Raw genomic sequence first — 22,430 nt, forward strand, 5'->3', positions numbered from 1 at the left:
CAGGAAATTTCCAGTACTCCACCGGTAAGCTCCAATTCCAAGGTCTTCATTAAGTACCCTGAACATTGATTGTTGTGAAATGTTCAGCTCCTGTGCCATTATCACTTGCTTCCGGATGAGATTTCGGCAGATGCGAGCCATCACTGCTTTAACAGTCGCCACTGTTCATATGGTGTGAAGTTGACCAACTCTTGGGCGATCTTTCATGCTACCAGCCTCAGTGAAACTCTGGATTGTCTGATACACAAACCTTTTGCTGATCTTCGGGATTTTTAGGGGCTGGAAAATCTCAGTGAGTGACTTCCCAACCATATGCAGAGCAATTACAGCTACTCTGTTTTCATATTCGCCCCACACCATGCTAAGCACAAGAAGATACACGCTTGCTTTTTCACAGCTGAACACTCAATGGTTAGGAGTGAACTTCAGCACAAGCATGGTTCATGAACCTGACTACCAGATGTACAGTCCAAGTCGAAAGTTTGTAACAGTATTTATGGCCAGACTAGGTAAATACATCACACATACCCATTTTTAGTCGCTTGCGTGCACGCACATCAATCTGAGATTAGAAATGGGAAGGGAAACTAAAGGGTGAGAGGGGCCGGAGGGGCCCCCGTTGCTTATCTTGCTTCAGGGCCCCAAAGGTTGTTAATCCGGCACTGCTTACAACATGTATTATTTTCCAGTTAACCAGATGTATCAATATAGAAATGTACAAGAAGCAATGTTCTATTACTTTGGAAGCCAACAATGCTGGGAGAATCATTTGCAAAGCATGCAATGTGAAAGGATGTGCTGACACATATGTCGCCATACATGGTAAGAATTCATTTTAACAAAGCATTTTTGTATTCAGTAATGCAAAATATTATGTATTTATTAAAGTTAAAATTGGATTATTTACATAATAATACTGCACTTTATTTGTCCATCTTCTGAACCTCCTAAGCAAGAATAAAATAATGAAATCTGCCCATCAATCTCATTGGCATTTAGGACAGCAATTGTAGCAATACATTTCTCTGTTTAATGGTTCCTGTTTATGTTGATTCCATGAAAGCTCTGGGATCTGTCATGTTACAAAGTATCTAGTTTTCAACATTTCATTCCTTCTCTTTTTCTATTATTCAACACATTGTTATGTTACTCTTCAAATTAAGTTATAGAGTGCTTAGACCCATACCCAAGGGAAGAGGCAAGGGGTTTTTCCCCCTTCTCCCTCGAACAAAGAAATATTTTAATGTGAACCTATAAAAACGTACGAAAAATAACATTGATGATTTTTCAGATTTTGCAAAAAATTTGATTTCGTTCTTACATAAATTAATGGGTTGTTTGTGGAGAGACGTAGATCCCAGAAGTCTGCAGTCTTCAATATTTGGCAATTTTTGTTTTATAATCATTTATGCAAGTTGGGACAGTTCTTCATCATTGCTAACATGTACCATTTAAGTTATAAATATGTGATATTCTATACATAGAATTATCATGGCTGTTCAATAGTGCTGGTATGAGAAAATTAAAGGAAATTGAAAACATTGTTAATTTGTGGAATACTTCTGGGAATTGAATGTAAACAATGAGCACAAAGCTGTATGCCATGTGACAGCTTTTGTCTGGAAGCGACTGTGTTCCTGATTGTTGGGTTGGTGGGAGTCTATTGGCGAGTTGAATTTTTTCTGTTACTGTGGACCCCTAATATTGTAACATTATAATTGTATGTCTACCTGCAATACTACCATAGCATTGGTAGTCACGTCTAATCCCCTTCAAAAAAAATTCTCAGTACAGGCTTGAGTGTGCTTATCACTGAACATTTAAAGTGCATGAATGAAGTACTGGTGTATTTAATTATGTGAATTTCCTATTTTATTTTGTTTTGCAGCATGTTCAATACTTATATATTGAGAAATCAAATAATGTATAAGAGCATTCTCTCTTTTTTGTTTACCTAGTTCCAACAACTATTAAACCATCAATTATAGCAACAGTCATAGTTGCAGTTATCATAATTATCTGTCTACTGGCTTGTGTATTCATCGTAATGAGGCCACAGGTATTTAAGAAACAATATCTTTAAATTTAAGAATATTAAGTCCTACCCAGTGGCATAGCGGCCGCCCCTGCAACCCCCGCAATGTAGGTTAATAATGACAACATTTGAACTTGAAATTCACTAAATAGAAACTTCCGATCGGTGAACTTAGAATACGTATAAACAGAGTTACTGTAATTTACGAGTCAGTGGACACCACAAATAACACGTCTACTTTCTTTCTATTTATTTATTTTCATGTGGAAGGTGGTCGAGTGGGTTCCCAGTAACATATTATAAGACAATGTCTGCTATTATAAGCGGGGGCGTACTGGCTCAATCTAAGGGGCCCTGGCAACTTAATCTGTGGGGCCAGAGAAATGCCATATTAATTTATTTACTTGTAGATCCCCTAAAATAGGGGGAAAAAAGTCCCTCATCTCACACCTTTATAGATATACTGTTTGTCGCAATATTTTAGAGTATAAATTGTCTGCAATTATGAATCTAGTAAGAAAATTCAGTTGCTCGGACAGTCTGTTCTTTATTGCCACACAAGCAAGAAAACTTGGTAATTCATGAACTTTTACCACTAATATTAGTTTTATGTGTGGTATTTAAAATGTAACTTCCCTCGAAATATTTTCAAAGGGGGCTCAAGACTTTTCATATTCAAATAAGAACTGAGACAAATTTCCCACGTAGTCCACACCTGTTAAGTGTTACAGATTATTTTCGATTTTTAGCTTTAGTGTGACAAGGTAGTTCAGCTTTCTTTTAATTGTTAAACACTTCAAAGGGGGCTAGCTAACTGTTGTACATCTACAGGGAGGTTATTTCAGTCGTTCACCGCCAGCGTATCGGCCGTTCAGCGGACTCTTCATGCAACAGGTCCCGGCAAATTGCGTTCAGGAAGTCCGTAACAGAAACCGCTTGTTTTGTAATGTTTCCACTTTTCACAATTACAGTTACAATTACAATTGAAATAAGCACGTACCTTGTCGCAAGGATGCTGTGTGTGTGTGGAAAAGGTGTCCTCCCAAATACAAATATTTCTGGCACCTTATTTCTGACAGAAAATCTTAGATTAGACATCGCTACTTTATCGTCAGTTGTCAGAAAGGGAAGACAGCATCCCGGCGCATAAAGCAAACCGAAAGCGTAAAATGATATTTAAAGGTAATAATAATGATGATCACTAACCTCCTGTGTTATAAGAGATGTTGAAAATGACCTCCTTTAACAGCAATACAACACGTTTCTTAGGTTCAAGAGATCCGGTCTATCGTAATTCCCTGACCACTTTTCTGCAAGAATTCGTTTTCACGTAATTATCGTACATAAAAACTCTCTGTTCAAGACTATATTTGTTTAACGACATAACCACAGATTAATAAGATCGCTTACTTCCTATCTCTCCTTTGTAATCTGTGCGTATACCAAACCGGACATGTGGAGCCACCCTACGGCTGTTTCGAAACGTAAAGCGTTGTCATAGCAACCTCTCCGCCAATCATATCTTACTCTTGGCAATGACAGTTGAATGCGTCTCAGCGCAATGATCCGCTCACCCCACCCTTCCATTCCTGCTTTTATTTTCTGCTAATAATTCGGGACATATCTCGTAAGGTCGAATTAATTATTTTATATAAGTGCATAAAAATGTTCTACAAGGATAAATACCATTGTTCAGTTAATGCACGTTACGTTTGAATGATTTCTACATCTAAGTTACGAGATATACAGAATAAGTAGCCCAGAAGCACAACATACGAAAATAATTTCAAGTTCCTGAAATTCCAGCACGTAAATCATTCCGTTGTGCATGAAAAATGGTCCGTGTATTATCTGTGGTAATAAGTATTTTTATGTCGTATTCTCCCTATTATGCGTTGCTTTTCTGACATTTTGGGCAAATCGCGATTTTATCTTGTGTAAACTCTACAGCGATTACTTTGTTCGTAGATCAATGCGTTTTACCCCTCCCTCGTCGTTGTTTATTTAGCGTCGCATTTTTCCAATTTTAGGCTAATCGCGACGATGCTATGAAAAATTGATGACACAAAGAAAGCTCTAATAGGGATTCGAACCCAGGACAACCGAACAATGGTATTTATCCTTGTAGAACATTTATATGCACTTAAATAAAATAAATACTACGACCTTACGAGATATGTCCAATTATTAGCAGAAAATAAAGGCAGGAATGGAAGGGTGGGTTGAGTGGATCATTGCGCTACCAAAAGTGTTCTAAAGGGCGCTGGAGCCATGTTGCAACATTTCCCAAATTGTCTCTTTCTCTTCATAACAATTGCTGCACAGTTTAACGTGGGTGGAAATCTGCAGGATACAGCACACTTAATACCAGCAACTGTTTCTGGTGCCGCCACTGTAATTTTCTCCCTTGTGTAGGACTACCATATTCAATCGCAAGATGTAGACACTTCTGATTTACCAACGTAGAAAATTCCATTCATCTGTCTATGGCATCATAAAACGAAAGACAAATGCATTCACTTTCTCTGCAATTGATATCAGTGGAGTACCCTGAGGAGGGGGGGGGGGGATTTGATGCTGAAAATGCCAGGGAAACAAAAGACAGGATTCGAAGGTTTTGTCTCAGGAAATAAGAATAAATCATAAAATGTATTATTAAAAACTACTGATGGAACATTAACGCTATTTATCTAACGAAACCATTACAAATCGGCTGGCGGCTTGTAGGTATGAAATATACTGGAATAAAAGATATATACATATAGTCAGTCAGTACTTGTTTTCCAAACTTAACCACCATCCTAAGAAAATTGGGGACGACATAGAAACTAGTTCAGTGCCATCTGCCATGAGAGAATAGAATAAAATAATAGTTATGAGTGACACAGCTCATTGGGGAAGTTATCAAACAGAATAATTTCTGGAATAAAATTGTAATTGTTTTAATTCTATCAGTCTATTTCTCTGTAAAAACCACTATGACGGTGATAATGAATAGTTATAGGAAAATAGAGTAAGAAAAGTTCACACCTTACACAAGTTAACCTAGAATGCCTATAGCAACCACCCCATCTCGAAGTTGTACCTATATGGAGACGCATAGTGGTTCGGATCCCACTTTAAACTGTAGTTCCAGTCCCGATTGGCCTTACTGTGAATAAAGTTAACTTAAAACACCAAATCAATCAATCAATCGAAGTTGTATGAAATTTCACTTTTCTGGTTTGCATGAGAGTAATTTCAACCCATTTCTAAAAACGTGTGAATGTTTGTAAGATATATTATTAACTAATCACTGCATGCTTATTCATTTTAGTATTTGTCAAAAATCCCTAATTTTTAATCTAGAATGGGAGTAGAAATATGTCATACAAGCGAGTTTTGTTCGAAGTTACTTACTGGAACCACTCTACATATTGACTACAATTTCATCATATGGCATTACATATTTCATAGTTACACAAAAATATGGACTCGAAATATGAATGTCTTAGAATAAAAAACAAAGCCGTCATTGAGTATGTAGGATCAAGCTAGATAAGCACACACCCAGCCCCCCACTCCTAAATACATACACAATGGAATTAAAAATACACCACTGACAGATCTTATCCTGCACAGATATGTATTTTATATATTCATATACTTAATACAGTACTGAAGATGATACAATCCATGCATTCAGAATAAATATTGCACAGGAATTTTTTAAAGCTAATTAAAAAACAAAAGAAATGTGCAAATTTCCAGCTGATGACAAAGAAACCAACAGTATTTTTTGCAATTTAGAGAGATTTCATACCAAAGTGACATGTGACATATGCCACTTGGAAATGAACCAATGAACAGCAACATTTCACTCATAGTGGATGCCATATTGACAAAATCCCTGCTACTTCTAAATAATGTCACACATGTTTCTAGTCAGTCTAAAAGAAAGTGAACATAAGGAGTTAATAAATAATCATTATTTCAAGCTTCACACTATCAGGTCGATCATTGGTGCATGTTTCTCATATCATCCCTTCCATCAAGAAGTAAATTTAACTTGGCCTCGTATTGAACATAGGTGTCTCACTCATGATGATTTGCTGCAAGTGCTAGACCATCCAATGTGTCATGTCTAAATGTTAAGTGATTGGCTTATTCCTACCTAATGTGTAGATTATACTTTCCTCAAACTTTTGATTTTACCAATTATTGACCAGGTTGGGAGATAATGAAAGCACTTTAAGAAATGTCATTACCTTTTTGAGAAGAGCTGCGCTCTTATACTGTCTCTGAGGAAGTTCGTAGTTTTGTGTATATCCTTTGCAAGTCTTTATAACATTTCAGTTTCAACCTTTCTCAAGGGGCTCTTCACACCCATTTTTTAACTCAGGTATGGGTTCGATACCCAGTGGAGACCCATAGTGTTTCGGATCCCACTTTAAACGGTAGTTTCAACCAAATTAGCCTTTCTGTGCATAAAGTAGACCTAAAAGAACAGTTCAAACTCAAGTACGGATATTAGATAAGAGGATTCTTCCTCACATACATTGAATGGCCCAATATGGTCATTATGCCTACAAGTCCCAAAATTTATTTCAAGCATCTTACTTCCAATTACACATATAAATTATATTGTTAGCATTAAACATATGGAATATAAAGTAAAAGACTATAAGAAATCCTTAAAACCCTACATCAAATAATTTCCACTGTATTGAATATTATCATAATATTGTTAATGAAATTCCATTAGACAAACCATTGTGTCATACTGATAGGTTTCTTGGTCGGACACTCACTATGGTGACATGTTATACTTCACCAAGAATGAATTTACATGTTGAAATACTCCAGAAGAAGAGAACAGTTTCAGAGTAAGTACATTACTCTTAATGATTTAATACTCATACTGTGGAAATGTAAAACATTATATTCTATTGCTAATAACAAATGTAAGGGAAAATAAACAAACACGTTGCTATTCAGGTATATATATATTTATTGAATCACTAGTAATTAATATATTTTGCATAAGGTATGATAATCTCTTTGAGGTCCTACAGACTTTCACTGGAATAAAAGTTACTGAAATTATTAAAGCATCATTAACACACTCAATAAACATTTCCATAGTAGGTTCACATATGCACGTACAGTCACAAACAGAAAAATATGTGCATTTTATTTCCTTTAATCAAACTGTTCAAATATTTTACAGGACTGTTTAGCTGAAAATCATATCTTTTTCATCCATCCTGCTTGGAATATTTAGTGAAACATTAAATAAATTTGTTTCTAACATCCTCAAGCAATGTATCGTGTTGTTAGGTGTTATGTACTTTAAGCAAAATTTATCTCTAAAGCATATATTTTTTTTAATGCAGAAAAGGGAAAATACAATTTCTTATGCATGAGCCACATAACTGATAACAATGTTATTCCATAAGAAATGCAATATACTTACTTGGTTCTACATCTGGGTATGCATCATGCACTAACTTATTTCTATTAGAATTCATAAACATTTTCTCTGAAATATTGTCTCCACAAACTCTGTAACTTTTGTATGTTTTGTGCCTCAAGTTCTTTCGCCATATTTTCTCCAACTATATCTCAGCTCTACGAGAAAAATAAAAGACAAACAATTATTTTAGAAACATATAACTATGCAAGACAAAGCATTCTGCATTTTATGTCACTCAACAAAGATAAATTCCAAGATGCAAGAGTTGTTAGTGAGCTAAGGTCAAAGCGTGTCAACACAAAGAAAAGTTACTGAAAATGAATATGCATTAGATCACTATTTGTATCTGTTGAATAAAGTAGTGTCAAATGTATAAGGGTCCATTCTATGATAGCTCCTTCAACAATTGCGCAAATTCAATTGATTTATTTTTACTCAATTTTCACATTATTTCTCATCGTAACTACTTCTTATGGCACCATACAGTGTGGTAATGCAAATAAAGGAATATTATAGATATTGCACTAAACTTCCTAACATATGAAGCAAAGTTTTACCACATTATCTTTTAGAAAGAGTCCCTGAAGCTTACTGCCTAACCTACAACTGGCTAACAATGCAATTTTTGTCATTAAATGGATCATGGAATCTATTCCCGGGAGTGCTTTCAAGAAAAATGTTATGACACAACATATTTCTGAAGGAGGTGGCCGCGGTGGCTCAGACGATAACATGCTCAAGGTCCCGGGTTCGATCCCCGGCCGGTTCAAATCCGGGAACTTTTCTAACGATGGAAGCGGCCCCGGCGCCCACCCAGCGTCGAATAACATGGGTACCTGGGGGAAACCCTGGGGGGTAAAGGCGGTCAGGGGCGTGATGCTGATCACATCACCCCCACTCACGACCGGATCAAGAAAGTGTGGGGCGTTACCCCCACACCCCCTATACGCCTTCATGGCGTTGTGCTAAGCACAGGGGAGCACTTTACTTTTTCTTTACCTTTTTTTATATTTCTGAAGAACATACCAGGCCAGGAAATATGTCAACAAATCAAAATCACCCATACCATCTAGTAGATCAAAGCCCATGACCAACAACAAGAGCTATTACAGCAATAATATTAACTACAGGTATAATTAGATGATTCCATCAACAAAATATATTATTATTAATAATAGGAGTAACATCCATAATTCTGTAGGGTTGGATTAAAGCACATAGATTAAAATGCGATTTGAAACACAAAATCTTCCTCCCGTGGCACCAGTGAGAAAGGATTTTTCTTTACAGTAACACATGTGTAAATGTTCGTAAAATATTTTGCATATATTGCACATGTAGGTTAGTTACACTCATTTCGTTTCCAAAACTATGCCTTCGTAGTTAGGTTAGGCAGGCCAGGTTTGGTTCTCTTAGCATTATAAATAACTTACCTAAATTCATTTTACTAAGGTTCGAATTTACTTCTTCATTAATTCCCACTAGTCTACGATACTTACAGTCCCTTGTCAATGGAAAATACATTGTCCTTGGGAAGCGTGCAAGCTTGCGTAAGGTAATTTTTAAGTTGTTTTTTCAACATAAATATTTTTTTTAAAAAAAATCCAAAGACTGCTAATTACTTTAAGAAAGGTTCAAATTTTGTGTGACAATGATTGCTAAAATTCTACGATAATTAGTCTTCCTGCTAAGAGAATTTTTTAAAAAATCATAGAACGATAGGAACCGTTACCTTAGGTTTCATAGCTTTAATATTTACACGCTTTTTTCATCTCAGTTTTAAATGATAGAAGAAATAAACTTCATGCAGAAGCGAATAGGAGCGCGATAACTTGCAACTTTCTGCATTATAACATGCACAAATGAGCTTTTCCGAACTTCAAACAAACTTCAAGTCATTCCTACTATTCTCGTTGGCTTCCTATCCTCCTGTGTAACTTATAAATAACATTAAGTTACAAAATCGAACCTTTAATCTTTCAGACGTTTTTTTTAACACATGTCCTTTTACTTAAATGAAGCAAAATACAGAATACGAAGACTTGCTAGGAATTATTCTCCGTGGAAACTAACTTTACGGAAATTATTTTTACATAAAGAGCGAACAGAATTCATAAATAACTAACCTTTCAGGATATGACAGAACACGAACACAGCTCTGGATTCCTCTTCTGACAGTTTTTACAATAAAAATCTGCACAATAAGCAATTGTTTTTATTTTTTGTTCTTCTACATCCTTATTAAAATAGTTGGTGTACGTCCATGACAGATCATATGGAACGATGTTACGTCATGTAGAACTAGTGACTTTAAAAATACGATTTTTCTTATACATGTTTAAGAAGGCAAAGGCATTTAATAAAATACAAAATCACGTACAAGTGATCATCATTGATTAATAGATACATAAACTAAATTTTTAATGAGAAAATCAGGATTTAACATCGATGGTGGTGCCGACTGGTAGCTGGTTAATTAATGCACGAACAAATGAATTCCGAAATTAACCTTGTTCGGATTTTTGCACCAGTGCGGGAGGCCTGACATAACTAATGAATGAATAACAATTAACACACAATAAAGCACTGGCCATGAGTAGCAACACAGTATAAACATCACGCGTACTGATAAACGCAAACAGAAGTGAACTTGAACGTACACTGACTAGTCTGTAGCCGACAGTGTTGCTAACCATTTTTCGGCAATGTCCCTACAGACGTAGTCAAAATGTCCCTACAACTGACCAAATGTCCCTACGCCAAGTAAAGCGACTAAAAAAATTATCACCTCATGAGCATGCAAAACAGAAGATAAAATATACACATTTACTTACCAAATCTTTCTGCTCGGTGCTTCCACAATTAATGAAGGAGCGAATTTACATTTGCCTATCCTAACTTAACCTAACCGTACCTGGAAGCGGACCCGGCGCCTACCCAGCGTCGAATAACATGGGTACCTGGGGGAAACCCTGGGGGGTAAAGGCGGTCAGGGGCGTGATGCTGATCACATCACCCCCACTCACGACCAGATCAAGAAAGTGTGGGGCGTTACCCTCACACCCCCTATACGTCTTCATGGCGTGGTGCTATGCACAGGGGAACACTTTACCTTTTTTGTACCTGAATGGTTCGTGGGGCTATCCATCAATGGTTTGTTGGGCTACCCGTTTTTCGAGCCCAAATTTTAACTATGTTTGCCTTGCCTAACCTAACTTAACCTAACCTTACCGAGAATGCTCAGTGGGGCTATTCCTGAATGGTTTTGCGGTAATTGTGATTACGAACCGATAAAAAATATTTTTTCGTATCACTTTAACATCATCGAAGACGCCATTTTCGTATCCTGCAATTTTATGATTGATGTAATGTTGCCAAATTTACCTGTAATCAAATCAGTTCTTCTACATCGTGATTGTCGCTGTCACATGTAAGCATGTTCTTTGGGCAATATACTGAAATGAATAAGTTTATTAATTAGCCCTCCTGCACACTCCACCTAACAATCTGTATAACATATACAACTTTTTTACTGTTCTCTTCCGCTATTCTTATACAATCCATGCTCTCCAAGTATGAAATCAACAGTGTGGCAACGCTGTAGACAGCGTAACTAATTGTAATTTGTTCATATCAACAAATATGGCTACCATACTTGTATACGGAGAATCATTGCGAGAATTGAAATGCTTATTTTACAACTTTTACACGTTAATTAACATTTTTTCCCCCTCACCCCAACATGTTAACTTGAGATAAATCATCACGAATAATTATTTCGTGAGTATAAGATGTAGCATAGAAATTACAGAAGGGTCCGGTATTGGAAATTCTTGCCTTAATGAATAATAGGGGTGTGCGGGACAGAATTTTTTGGGATCGGGATCGGGACGGTAATTTTTTTAAATCCCGACATTCGGGACTGAAAAATTTGCAATTTCCCGACCAAGTCGGAAAATTTTCGGGACGGGAAATGTTCGAAATTTCCCGAAGCACTGGAAATCTCGAATTTTACAAGTCATTTTCACTTTAAGTGATTGTTTTTGCATTTCTAGAATAAAAACTTACAATTTTCGATAAGTTCCAGAAACTTACAAGGCAGAAAGCGTCGAGAATTAACGACTTTTTAAAGTAAAGGATCCCGCACACCCCTAATGAATAACGTTGAGTCGTTTACTGTTGATTATGTTATTTGAAGTCATACATGCTGCTGCTGTGCAGAGATAGATGTTGGTTGGTGATGCTGTATTTCCTGCAGTCTTTAACAATTCTGGTCCCATTTTATTTCCCTTTTTTGTTTTTGTTGAGTTGAGTTGAGTTGGTGTTTTAAGTCCACTTTATGCACAGTAAGGCTAATCGGGACTGGACCTACAGTTTAAAGTGGGATCCGAACCACTTGTGCCTCCACGGGTATCGAACCCGGGACCCCTTGATTACAAGGCGACGACGCTACCACTGCGCCATCGGGGAGGCCCTTTTTTTGTTTTTGTATCACTTAACATTGAAAATATTCTTTCCGTTTCCGCTTTAGAATGTGGCAATGTTAGCACTATTTTCGCGAGAGTGGAAATGTTTTCAAAAAGGAACTTGCCTTGAAAGTTTTTGGTAACCGATAACATGTTTCAAAATTCTGATGGAGATTTGTTAGTTAGTTCTTTTTTCTCCTCTTCGCTAAAGTATCCAGATAAACTAATTCATAAAATGTCATTTACCAAGATTGAAAAAAGTACCTACGTTTTCCCTCATTTGGCAAAATCTGTCCCTGCGTTCCTACGCGGGCGAAATTTAGTGAAAAGTCCCTATGCTTAGGGACATGTCCCTACGGTTGGCATCACTGCCGACACGTGCAGTATGAAGCGCCCTCTCGCGGCTGACAGACAACTCACCCAACCCCCGATAAGCTGCCGGCGCTGTCGCGACAACTGAGGATAAAGTAGCGATGACTAATCTAAGATTTTCTGTCAGAAATAAGGTGCCAGAAATATTTGTATTTGGGAGGACACCTTTTCCACACACACACACACAGCATCCTTGCGACAAGGTACGTGCTTATTTCAATTGTAATTGTAACTGTAATTGTGAAAAGTGGAAACATTACAAAACAAGCGGTTTCTGTTACGGACTTCCTGAACGCAATTTGCCGGGACCTGTTGCATGAAGAGTCCGCTGAACGGCCGACAGGCTGGCGGTGAACGACTGAAATAACCTCCCTGCCTCTGATGCCATCGCGATATTTTTTTTACTAAGGGGCCCCCAATATTTTAGTTGCAGGGGTGCCCCAGGGCACTGTGCTACACCACTGGTCCTACCTTTTGCTGGGTGAAATATACTATAACATTTATTAATATGGTTATTTTCTTGTAATATAGGTCTCTTTTTAATTTGTTTGCTAGTTATGAAACAAATAGAAAATCTACACATAATATTTGATTTGATTTATTTCATTCTGTTGACCATTATACAGTGGTTGATCTGTTCAATGTATTATACTTGGTAGATCTATCCAAATATTCTACAAATATGTACGCATGAAAACAATTTGTGACATTAAAATGTATGGAATTAAAAAATGTATGACTGATTGGAGATTCTACATGCTTTCTATAGTTTTGCTAAAATTAGTTACAGAATACATTTACACCACAACATATACACACATGTTTAGTTAATCCCTACAGTCAGGATGAGATCATATATGTATGTGCAAATAAGTGATTCGTGATTGAAATAAATCTTATCTTATCTTATGTCATTTTGGCAGGAGTTACCTATATCTTAGGAAGTATGTCAGAAATTTATTAAGAATGCTCTCGTAAATATTTTTTCACTAACTTTTTTATGTGAAGGAACTGTCTGCAGTGTTCTATTTTGTACTCAGATGTTACTGAAAGGACAAATAGCTATGATGTTTGGTCCTTTCTCAAATAGTGTTGTGTGATGGTATTTTATGGTTGCTACCATTCCTTGCACGGTATTTATGTGAATGATTGCATCAAGCATCCTCTCCAGCTAGGATAATTTGCATAAGCATTACTCTACATGCTTCATTTTCTCCTGAATCATACAAGTATCCTTTCACAAATCCAAAAACTTGTCCAAGCAACCCCCACCTCCCAAATAGGAATTTCCACTTGAAGCTCTGGAGGTTACATGCATGCATGAAAAGGTAGCATTCCATTCACTATGAACTAGCTACTGCCGTATTTTATTCAAACAAAGAATTCACTACAAATGCACACTTCTTCATTTCATTTTGCTAGCTATATACGTGTGTGTGTGTAATTTGACTGCTTTGTTTTACAAAAGATGCCACTCTACCTCTTAACCTTGGATGAGATTGAGAGATTTGAGAAAGGTGCTGTTGAGAATATTAACCCAAGCCATGTACTACATGATCAACTTGATCTTCTGCCTTACGACAAGAGCTATGAATTTCCAAGGGACAAACTGACTTTAGGTAAGATGATAGATATTTTGATTGATTGCTGTACTTTCTGAGCATTCCACATTTGATGTAATTCTGCAAATACATTAACAGCGAGCGACTAGGTTTAACTATTTGTTTAATATCAAAGTTTACATTTTTCTGTTTTTCAATCAAATTCTCTATAGAATTTGTCTATTATCAAATGTATTCATTTTTTATCACTTAATCAAAAAAAGAAATATATGATTTTTTACTTAATTGTTTCATGAATACAGGACAAGTCAGAAAGACTGAAACAACTTTATTATGATGTAACTATTTATGATAGAAAATTGAACAAGACATCAATATAAAGAAAAACTCTGGAAGTTTTATTCCCACTGTTCATGCTTATGTTGCTCTGCCAGGATCGCTAGTGTGCCAAAATGGCAAATGCCCATCGGAAGGGGCATTGCATGTTGAAGTTAGCAAAAACTGATTCGATTGCAAAGGTACAAAGATATTTCTGCACACATTTCAATAGTAATTCACCATCTCAGAAGAGCATTTAAGTGACAATGGCATATAAAACTGGATGCCATTTTAATACCCCCCAAAATTCCTTGAATTCATGTTACATTAAACTGGTCACACTGAAGATTTTGAACCTAAGCATGAAGCACCATAGATGTGATCTACAGCTGAGCTGATGACGTTACTGATGGCTATTGATATGAAAACTGATATTTGAATTCTGAAACAATTTAAAGTTGTTCAGATTATTTATACCTTGTAATACTGTATATACATTTCATGTCACTGCTATAGCATACCTTTGTGAAGTTCTTCTGGTATTCTGTTTTGGTGTTTGCCTTCAGCTCCCTCATTTTTTAAATGTTCCTCACTTGAAATAATCATAGTATGAAAATACCTTTTAATTAAGAAATTTAGTTTAATCACAATTAATTAAGATTCTGTATTTTGCATAATTTCAATGTTATTCAGAGCCTGAAAAAATGACCAGGCATCATTGGTGATTGTTAAAATCAACTAATTTTTCAACTACTGATAACAGAATAGGTATTAACCCTACATCAGTGTGAGATACATGAGGGTAAAATTATCTTGGAAGTGATTAGGTATGCGGTTCTAAGCTTCTCAAAAGCTTCTTCCCTCTTTGTCTGAATACAGATGCCCACAGTCTTCCACCTGGTGCCACTTTGTGTCTGAGCTTGCTGTTTGTATATATGAGATACAGATCGACTAATTTCGTTCAGGTTAATGGTAGCACAATATACTTGTATCCAGAAAAGATTCTGAACTCATTTGTTTCATGCACTTCAGCAGTGATGAAGATGATGATGTAATTGATGAAGAAACTGTCAGTGACTGTGATCATGTAGAGTAAAGAAAGAGATTAAGAGATTGAAGTGTGATGTGATGGCGAGTACAGTTTGGAAAGTGACAACGAATGTCACATGCAGTGCTAAATAAAAAGATATTTAAGAATAAATATATGTATAATAAAAGTGAAAATTAATTATGAATATGTAAGTAACACAGATACAGCATGCCCAATCATGTTACATTTTCAGATGCAACTGATGTGCTTGCAATAATCCTACAAATTTATTGACGCATTTCATGCAAAAATTCCAGGCTATGTTTATTTATTTCAGGATATCAGCTTGGATGTGGAGCTTTTGGTAGAGTCGTGAAAGCCATGGCTGAAGGCATTATTGAAGGGGAAGCTGAAACTACTGTAGCAGTGAAAATGATAAAGCCACATGCTGATCGCTCACATATGAAGGCGCTCATGTCAGAGCTCAAGATCTTGATTTATCTTGGGAGACATGTCAATGTTGTAAACTTGCTTGGAGCTTCAACTACAAATCTGAGAAGGGGTGAGTTAATTTAAAAATTAACTGAAATTGCTACTACAATCAGTGATTCAAGTTGGAAGAGGATGATATCCCTCCCCTCCTAGCTAGGAAGATTCGATCAAAGCATCTCCCTGCCTGTCTCATTGTCTATGTTAAACCAAAGGAACATCATTCTATTAAACAATTTCCACTTCAAGGGCTGACTGCAATTCACAATTCATTGTTACTGTTTATGCTATTTTGCAAAATACAAAACATTACTTTCTAGCATACTCTCCTCTTTCTCAGTTTCCTTATTTCTTTTGGTCCTCTACCTGTCATGCTACATATTATCAAGATCAATGAGGTTAATATATACGTTTATTTTGTACTTCCACTTTTTGCTCTTTTAGGGCAACCATATCTGACTGACAATTTGTAAATGTCAACTTTAATTCATTGCTGCAGCTTTCATCTCAGTGCCCAAGCGCATTGAGTGATTTCACAATCTTGCTACCAAATTGCAGTCTCAGCTTGGGCATTTTTGAGCATCTCTTCATCTGTCTCATCTAATCAACATCCATCCTCATTCTGCTGCAGAGGCATCTCCTAAAGTGACGCATGCATCAATTGTGATCCAAGAAATGTAATACAAGGGTCGTTCAACGTTGACCGGGACTTTCATTTCTGCAGAGGAAATAGGTAGCAGAAGAAACACCAAACTATGTCAGTTTTTCAAAGTATTCTCCGTGCGCGCCGAGGCACCATTGCCATCGTTCTGGCAGCTCCCGAATTCCTTTGGCATAGAAAGAACTTGGTTGTTGCCGTAGCCACTGGAGGACATCGCTCCGCAGTGCTTCGTCTGTCGTGAATTTCTTCCCTCCCAGATGGTCTTTAAGGGGTGCAAACAAATGATAATCACTGGGGGCTAAATCCGGACTGTAGGGGGGATGGGGCAGAACTTCCCAGCGCATGTCGGCCAGAGTTGTTGTTGTTGTCACATTGGCCGTGTGAGGGCGGGCATTGTCATGGAGAAGAATGACATTTCCCGAAAACATCCCAGATCTTTTCTTGCGAATGGACTTTCGTACAGCACCACTCAACAATGTGGAGTAATACTGGGCATTAATCGTGCTCTCTTTGTCCAGAAAATCCACATGGATAACGCCCTTCATGTCCCAGAAGACACTTGCCATGATCTTTCCAGCGGACGGCTGCGTTTTGCTTTTCTTGGGGGGCGGGGAACCTTTATGCCGCCACTCCATGCTGCATCTTTTGGTCTCTGGGGTTGAATTGTGCAACCATGTTTCATCACACGTGATGATGGATTGCAACAATTCATCAACTTCTGCTCGAAACCGATTCAGAAGCTGTTCACAGACCATCCTGCATGTCCACTTCTGATCGAATGTCAGCTGGCAGGGAACCCACCTTGCACAGATTTTGCGGAAGCGTAAGTGGTCATGAATGATTGTCTCAACACTCCCGACACTGATATTCACCTCGGCAGCAATATCCCGCACTGTTACTCACCGGTTCTCAAGAATCATTTGCTCAACACGTGCGATATTCACTGGTGTGACTGCAGTCGGGCGAATGTGTCCATGCGCTTCATTTGTCACCAGCTCCCGTCCTTCGCGAAACTGCTCACACCATTCGTACACTCTTGTCCGCGACTTCGTTTGTTCACCATACCGTGCTTGCAATCGTCTTAAAATCTCAGCTGGTTTCACTTTCTCCTTCACGAGAAATTTGATTACACACCGCTGCTCCACAGCCACAGACACACTGCTTGCCGCCATGTTCGCTGCAACTGTTGCGCATGCGCGAAATACGTCATGCCGGGCGCTAGTTACTCGCGAAGGAATACATTACGTCACCCGCACGTTTCATCATGATCCGGCTATTCATCGATTTTTTACGTACGAAAATCCCGGTCAACCTTGAACGACCCTTGTATAAGCTTAGTTGAGCGCTCTCATATAAAATAAATACTTCTCCTATATGAAGAAATTAGAATGTAGAAATGCTCATTAATGTCGTCGCAGAGCAAGCTGTCCTTTTCCCCACAATTGACGCATGTGCAGCATGCACTGCATGCATTCAGGAGACGCCTCTGTTCTGCTGATTAACCAATTGAGTCCCAATAGCATCTTCATCTTAGCCTTTGCACAGGTCCCTTACCATCAGGTTTCCCAACAAGAATCCTTAAACTTTTCGCATATGTTTATTTATTATTTTAATTTTTAGTACTATTGAGATAAAAACTGGGGGTTCTGACCTGAATACAACAAGTGCTCAAGCAGCCCCTCACACCCCTCTGGCATCATCTGTGTTCTTACCATTAGGAACTTCTCCAACACTCACCTTATCAATAGGTAAGGTAATTCTTCATTATTCACCTAGCAGTTTCAATACATGTTTCAAGTGCAAAAATAATTAGTCGGCGAGAATAACTACTGCCACAATGAGCTCATATTTATGTCTGAGCACCTTTACACTGAATTTCGTGTTTACCAAGGGAGTAGTTGTGGTTATATTTTTCGAAATATTCTGTCTCCAATGCAGCCTTTTTTTCTCTTCCTAACCAATATCTACCTGCTGCCTCCAAACGATTCACCTGTATGTACCTGCCTTGAACAAACAGTCGATAATATTTCCAAAATGCAATGGCCCATGTGCTGGGAGGGGGGCGGGGCAATAAATTGTTTACCTTGTTTGCCTCGTGATGATGAAACGACGGTAAGAGGTGAATTTAACCATTGAAATGAAATACAAATCTATCCATAAATGTTGCAATATGCAGATAGTGAACAATGTCAGAAACTGAATATGTGAATTAGAGCACAGTCATGTGTAGGGCCCAGGACTTATGTTATAACGTATTTTATTTGGCATCGGATTGAATACTGTGAGATCTTTATGTATCTGATGAAAACAAGCTGAAATAGACGAACTTGGTAAGGCATATTTTGACATATTTTACCAATTTCAGGTTTTTACAACATATTTCTTTATTTTTTTTTGTAATATGACATATTTCTCCATAATTTTATAATTGCCCTGCATATAATCAATTGTTTTATAATTTATTCTTCGTACACTCTGCACACAGACACAACACAAGATTCAGTTATAAGTTGGACACACTATCAACCAGGCTAAGCAAAGTACAAAATAATTACAAACACATGGGAATAAAACTCTTCAACCGGCTGCCAGGGACAGCCCATTATGCACCTCTTGAAAAATTTAGAAGTGTGCTGCAAGACTGGGTAAGAGAAAAGGTTTTCTACTCAAAAGAAGCTTTAATTTTCTAGAACTTTTAATATATGTAATACTATCCTCTCCATACTCACCCTATGTATTTATTATTTATGTAGGCTTGTTTATGCTATTCTTGTTTTTAGTTTTATATTTAGATATATATGCTATTCTTGTATTGTCTTATATTTCTATGCTTATACTATTCTTGTATTATGTCTTATATTTCTATGTTTATACTATTCTTGTATTATGTTTTATATTTGTACCAAGGATGACATCTATTGCATTATTGTAATGCTTAATGATGAATATACATATTGATATTGAACTATTAGTTTATATTATCGATGGCCAGATAAGGAAATTGTAGACAAAGAAATTGAAAGCAGATGCCGTCTATTCTTACCAACTGGTACAAAACAATAATACCCTCTTCTTTTATCCTGCTGACAATTGATAGCCATGCGAACATTACTGTGGAAAAATGTTTTTGTGTGGGCATGAGAATGTTTCAATTATTTTTATTTCTTTACCTTTTTTTAGCTTCTCAAAACAATGAGTCAAAAATTAAAATAACATTCGGTACATTAGAGCCCCTGCTCTATCAACAATCGAGTACAGAAGTTTCAAGATTACTTGTCGTTTGAAACACACATGTATCAATGTGTATACTCTGTCCCAGCTATCTCTAGAGCAGGCAAACGAAAACCAGTCTCTGTGCAAGTAGTGATGCAAGACGGATTCACCACACAGATTCCACAAAGGTGTAAATCTGACGTAATAGTGAATGAAACTTAGGATAATTGCAGAGAACCTCACAATATTTTCAGTATTTTCCCACTACATTATTAAGTTTAATGGATTCTGACTTCATTTAATACCCCACCCCGGGTCCTAGTCATGTGCATTTCCTGATGTAAGTTACTTATAAAAGCTATAAATCCACGTACAGTTTCTGGCTTCAGATAAATTGAAATAAAAACTATTAGCCAGTATTTAAAACGAATAAGATTTTTTTGTTTCAATTTGTTACAATGTAAACACAAAATGCAATACAAATAATACAATGTAATTTGATCAAGTTTAGTAAATCACACTATGAATTTCTTGAGCCAGGATCCATATACATTTAATCTGTGTCCCATAACCTTGTAACTTAAAATTGCTGTCCAGCCATTTGAGGCCGCTAGTGGCTACAGCATCTTCTTTTCCACAGGTTATGGTCATGGACGTCCGCAGGATTTTTTCCAGGGAGGGCCAAGGAAGGTATATTTTTCCAGGGGGGGCAAACAAGGCACATTTTCCCCAATAATAGTATTCTTCCCTTAAAAAACATTGCTTAAATTTGAATTTATCATATTCATACAATAATTAATAAATATTGTTGTGGCTGAAATGAAATTGTCAAAAATGTATAATTTTTGGTTGACTTTCATTTTCCACGGGGGGGGGGGGCATGGCCCCCCCTTGCCCTCCATCCCTTCTGGACACCCATGGCTATGGTAAACATTCCAACGTAGAGCTTGTTCTTGTTCCGGTGTTTATTTCTGCATATTGCAACACTATTGTTCTGTACTTAACATGGCTTGACATTCAAGCGATAAATTCTCTTTACAGCTAACACATCATTGCACACAAAACGTGAAGCTTAACCATGGTTATGGACCCGAGCTGCTGGTGTGCGGTGGTTGTTTTGCCAGACATTTCATATGTCACTCACTCTTTCACATGATTTGATAATCATATTTTCCCCTTCTCTTCTGTAAAAATATAGATGTGCATTTTTGTCTGTGTATATGTGTGTGAGGGAGAGAGAGATAGCATTTATACATTTGTTTTTTTCTTTCTACTGGAGAATTATTGTTGATATTGGAACATTGTAAATTTGGAAACTTACAAAACTACTTGCTTCGGCATAGAAATGATTTTGTGAGTCAAGTTGATCCCTTAACAGAAAAATTTGACAACATCATTGGTAAGGTCAAATTAAATGACTTTGAGAGAAAGCATGCAGAAGATATAGAAAGTGCAATGCAGAAAGTGAGGTAAGAATATCTAACGACAAATAATGTACATATAGATTACAGTTTTCACTATTTTTTTGTAAATTCAGGAAAACCTCATTAATCCGGACCCCAATAAGCCGGACTTCACTTAATTCAGACAGGCAAAAGGCAAAAAAAAAAAAAAAAAGAAGAAGAAAGAAAAGAAAGCAGAATGCAAGGTTTTAAATGTGGCTAGAAGTGAACAAGAGAACTTCCCAAAGAAAAGGCAGTCAACCACTTATAAAATTCTGTTTCCCGTTGACTTTGTACTGTACCGTATAGTGTATTTAGGCCTATGCCCTTTAAATACACCATAATAAACGTGTTTTGTTGCTATGAACATAGTTTTAATGCACTTTCTACTGTTATTTTAGATTATTTCAGTTAATCCGGACTTTCGTTACACCAGTCAACTTATCCCCCTCGCCGTTAGTCCTGATTAATGAGGTTTTACTGTATGTATGTTGAAATTACCTACACTCTGTCTCAGTTATCTCTGGAACAGTCGAATGAAAACAAGTCTCTGCACAACTAGTGATGCGAGATGGCTCCACCAATGAACACATCAGAGGAACGGGATTATATGGAGGGGGAAAGTGACTGCAGTTACCAGTCTTCCCAGCAGCGTGTACTGCTTCACTCTTCCTACTTGATCAAATTTCAAAGGTGGTTTATGTGAAATGTGAATATTAACAATGTAAAGACTATTTGCACATATAACTCATAGGGTTGCCAGACGTGCAAGGGATTGTCCCCTTTTTTAAAGAAATGTCCCGGTATCCCGGAAAATGTTCTCGGGATGCCCATTTGTCCCATATTTAGCTAAAGAAATAATAAGTGAATGAGAATAACTCATGTTCTGAATTTTATAGTAATGCGTTGGAAAACAATGTCCTCTTAAAGGACGCCAAGAGTTCACTCAAATATTAATATATTTTGTCAAAATATTGAAAATTAGGGATTAACAATGCTTTAAATAGCAATTGATTTTGTAACGTTTAAAAATGTTATAAAATATAAATAATTAACTATATTCATGCCTATATAATCTGTATGTCCCTTTTTTTTATTTTAGAAATCTGGCAACCATAATAACTCATAACAAATCTTAAGGTGTGTGTGTGTGTGCACCCATGCATGCACATGTGCACATGCACTCACACACACAAACACAGAGATTCAGAGAGCACTGACAAGCAGGAGATCCATGTTCAGCTCCTGAGGTTGGTGATTTACGGTGGGAATTTTTTCAGCAATAACCCTACATAAATCAGCTCTGGGGTCATCCAGCCTCTAATAAATGGTTATCTGAGGGGTAGAGATGCTTGAAGAGTGGTACTGATTACATCTCCACAAATTT

General features: G+C 37.1%; 1 protein-coding gene across 1 annotated transcript in view; it reads left to right on the top strand.

Annotated features, from left to right (window-relative positions):
* Positions 1 to 1,975: 1,975 nt before the first annotated feature.
* LOC145983111 (mast/stem cell growth factor receptor Kit-like) overlaps positions 1,976 to 22,430 on the top strand; it is a 34,927-nt gene continuing 14,472 nt past the window's right edge. Inside the window, exons 1-4 of the mRNA XM_083116389.1 lie at positions 1,976 to 2,059; positions 13,797 to 13,947; positions 15,576 to 15,800; positions 20,881 to 21,070. Coding sequence (XP_082972515.1) covers positions 2,048 to 2,059; positions 13,797 to 13,947; positions 15,576 to 15,800; positions 20,881 to 21,070 — 578 coding nt within the window. The 5' untranslated portion in view covers positions 1,976 to 2,047. The remainder of the gene's footprint in view (positions 2,060 to 13,796; positions 13,948 to 15,575; positions 15,801 to 20,880; positions 21,071 to 22,430) is intronic.

Source organism: Lepisma saccharinum, unplaced genomic scaffold (assembly GCF_977018435.1).
Source record: "Lepisma saccharinum unplaced genomic scaffold, izLepSacc3.1 HAP1_SCAFFOLD_655, whole genome shotgun sequence".
Taxonomy (NCBI): Eukaryota; Metazoa; Arthropoda; class Insecta; order Zygentoma; family Lepismatidae; genus Lepisma; species Lepisma saccharinum.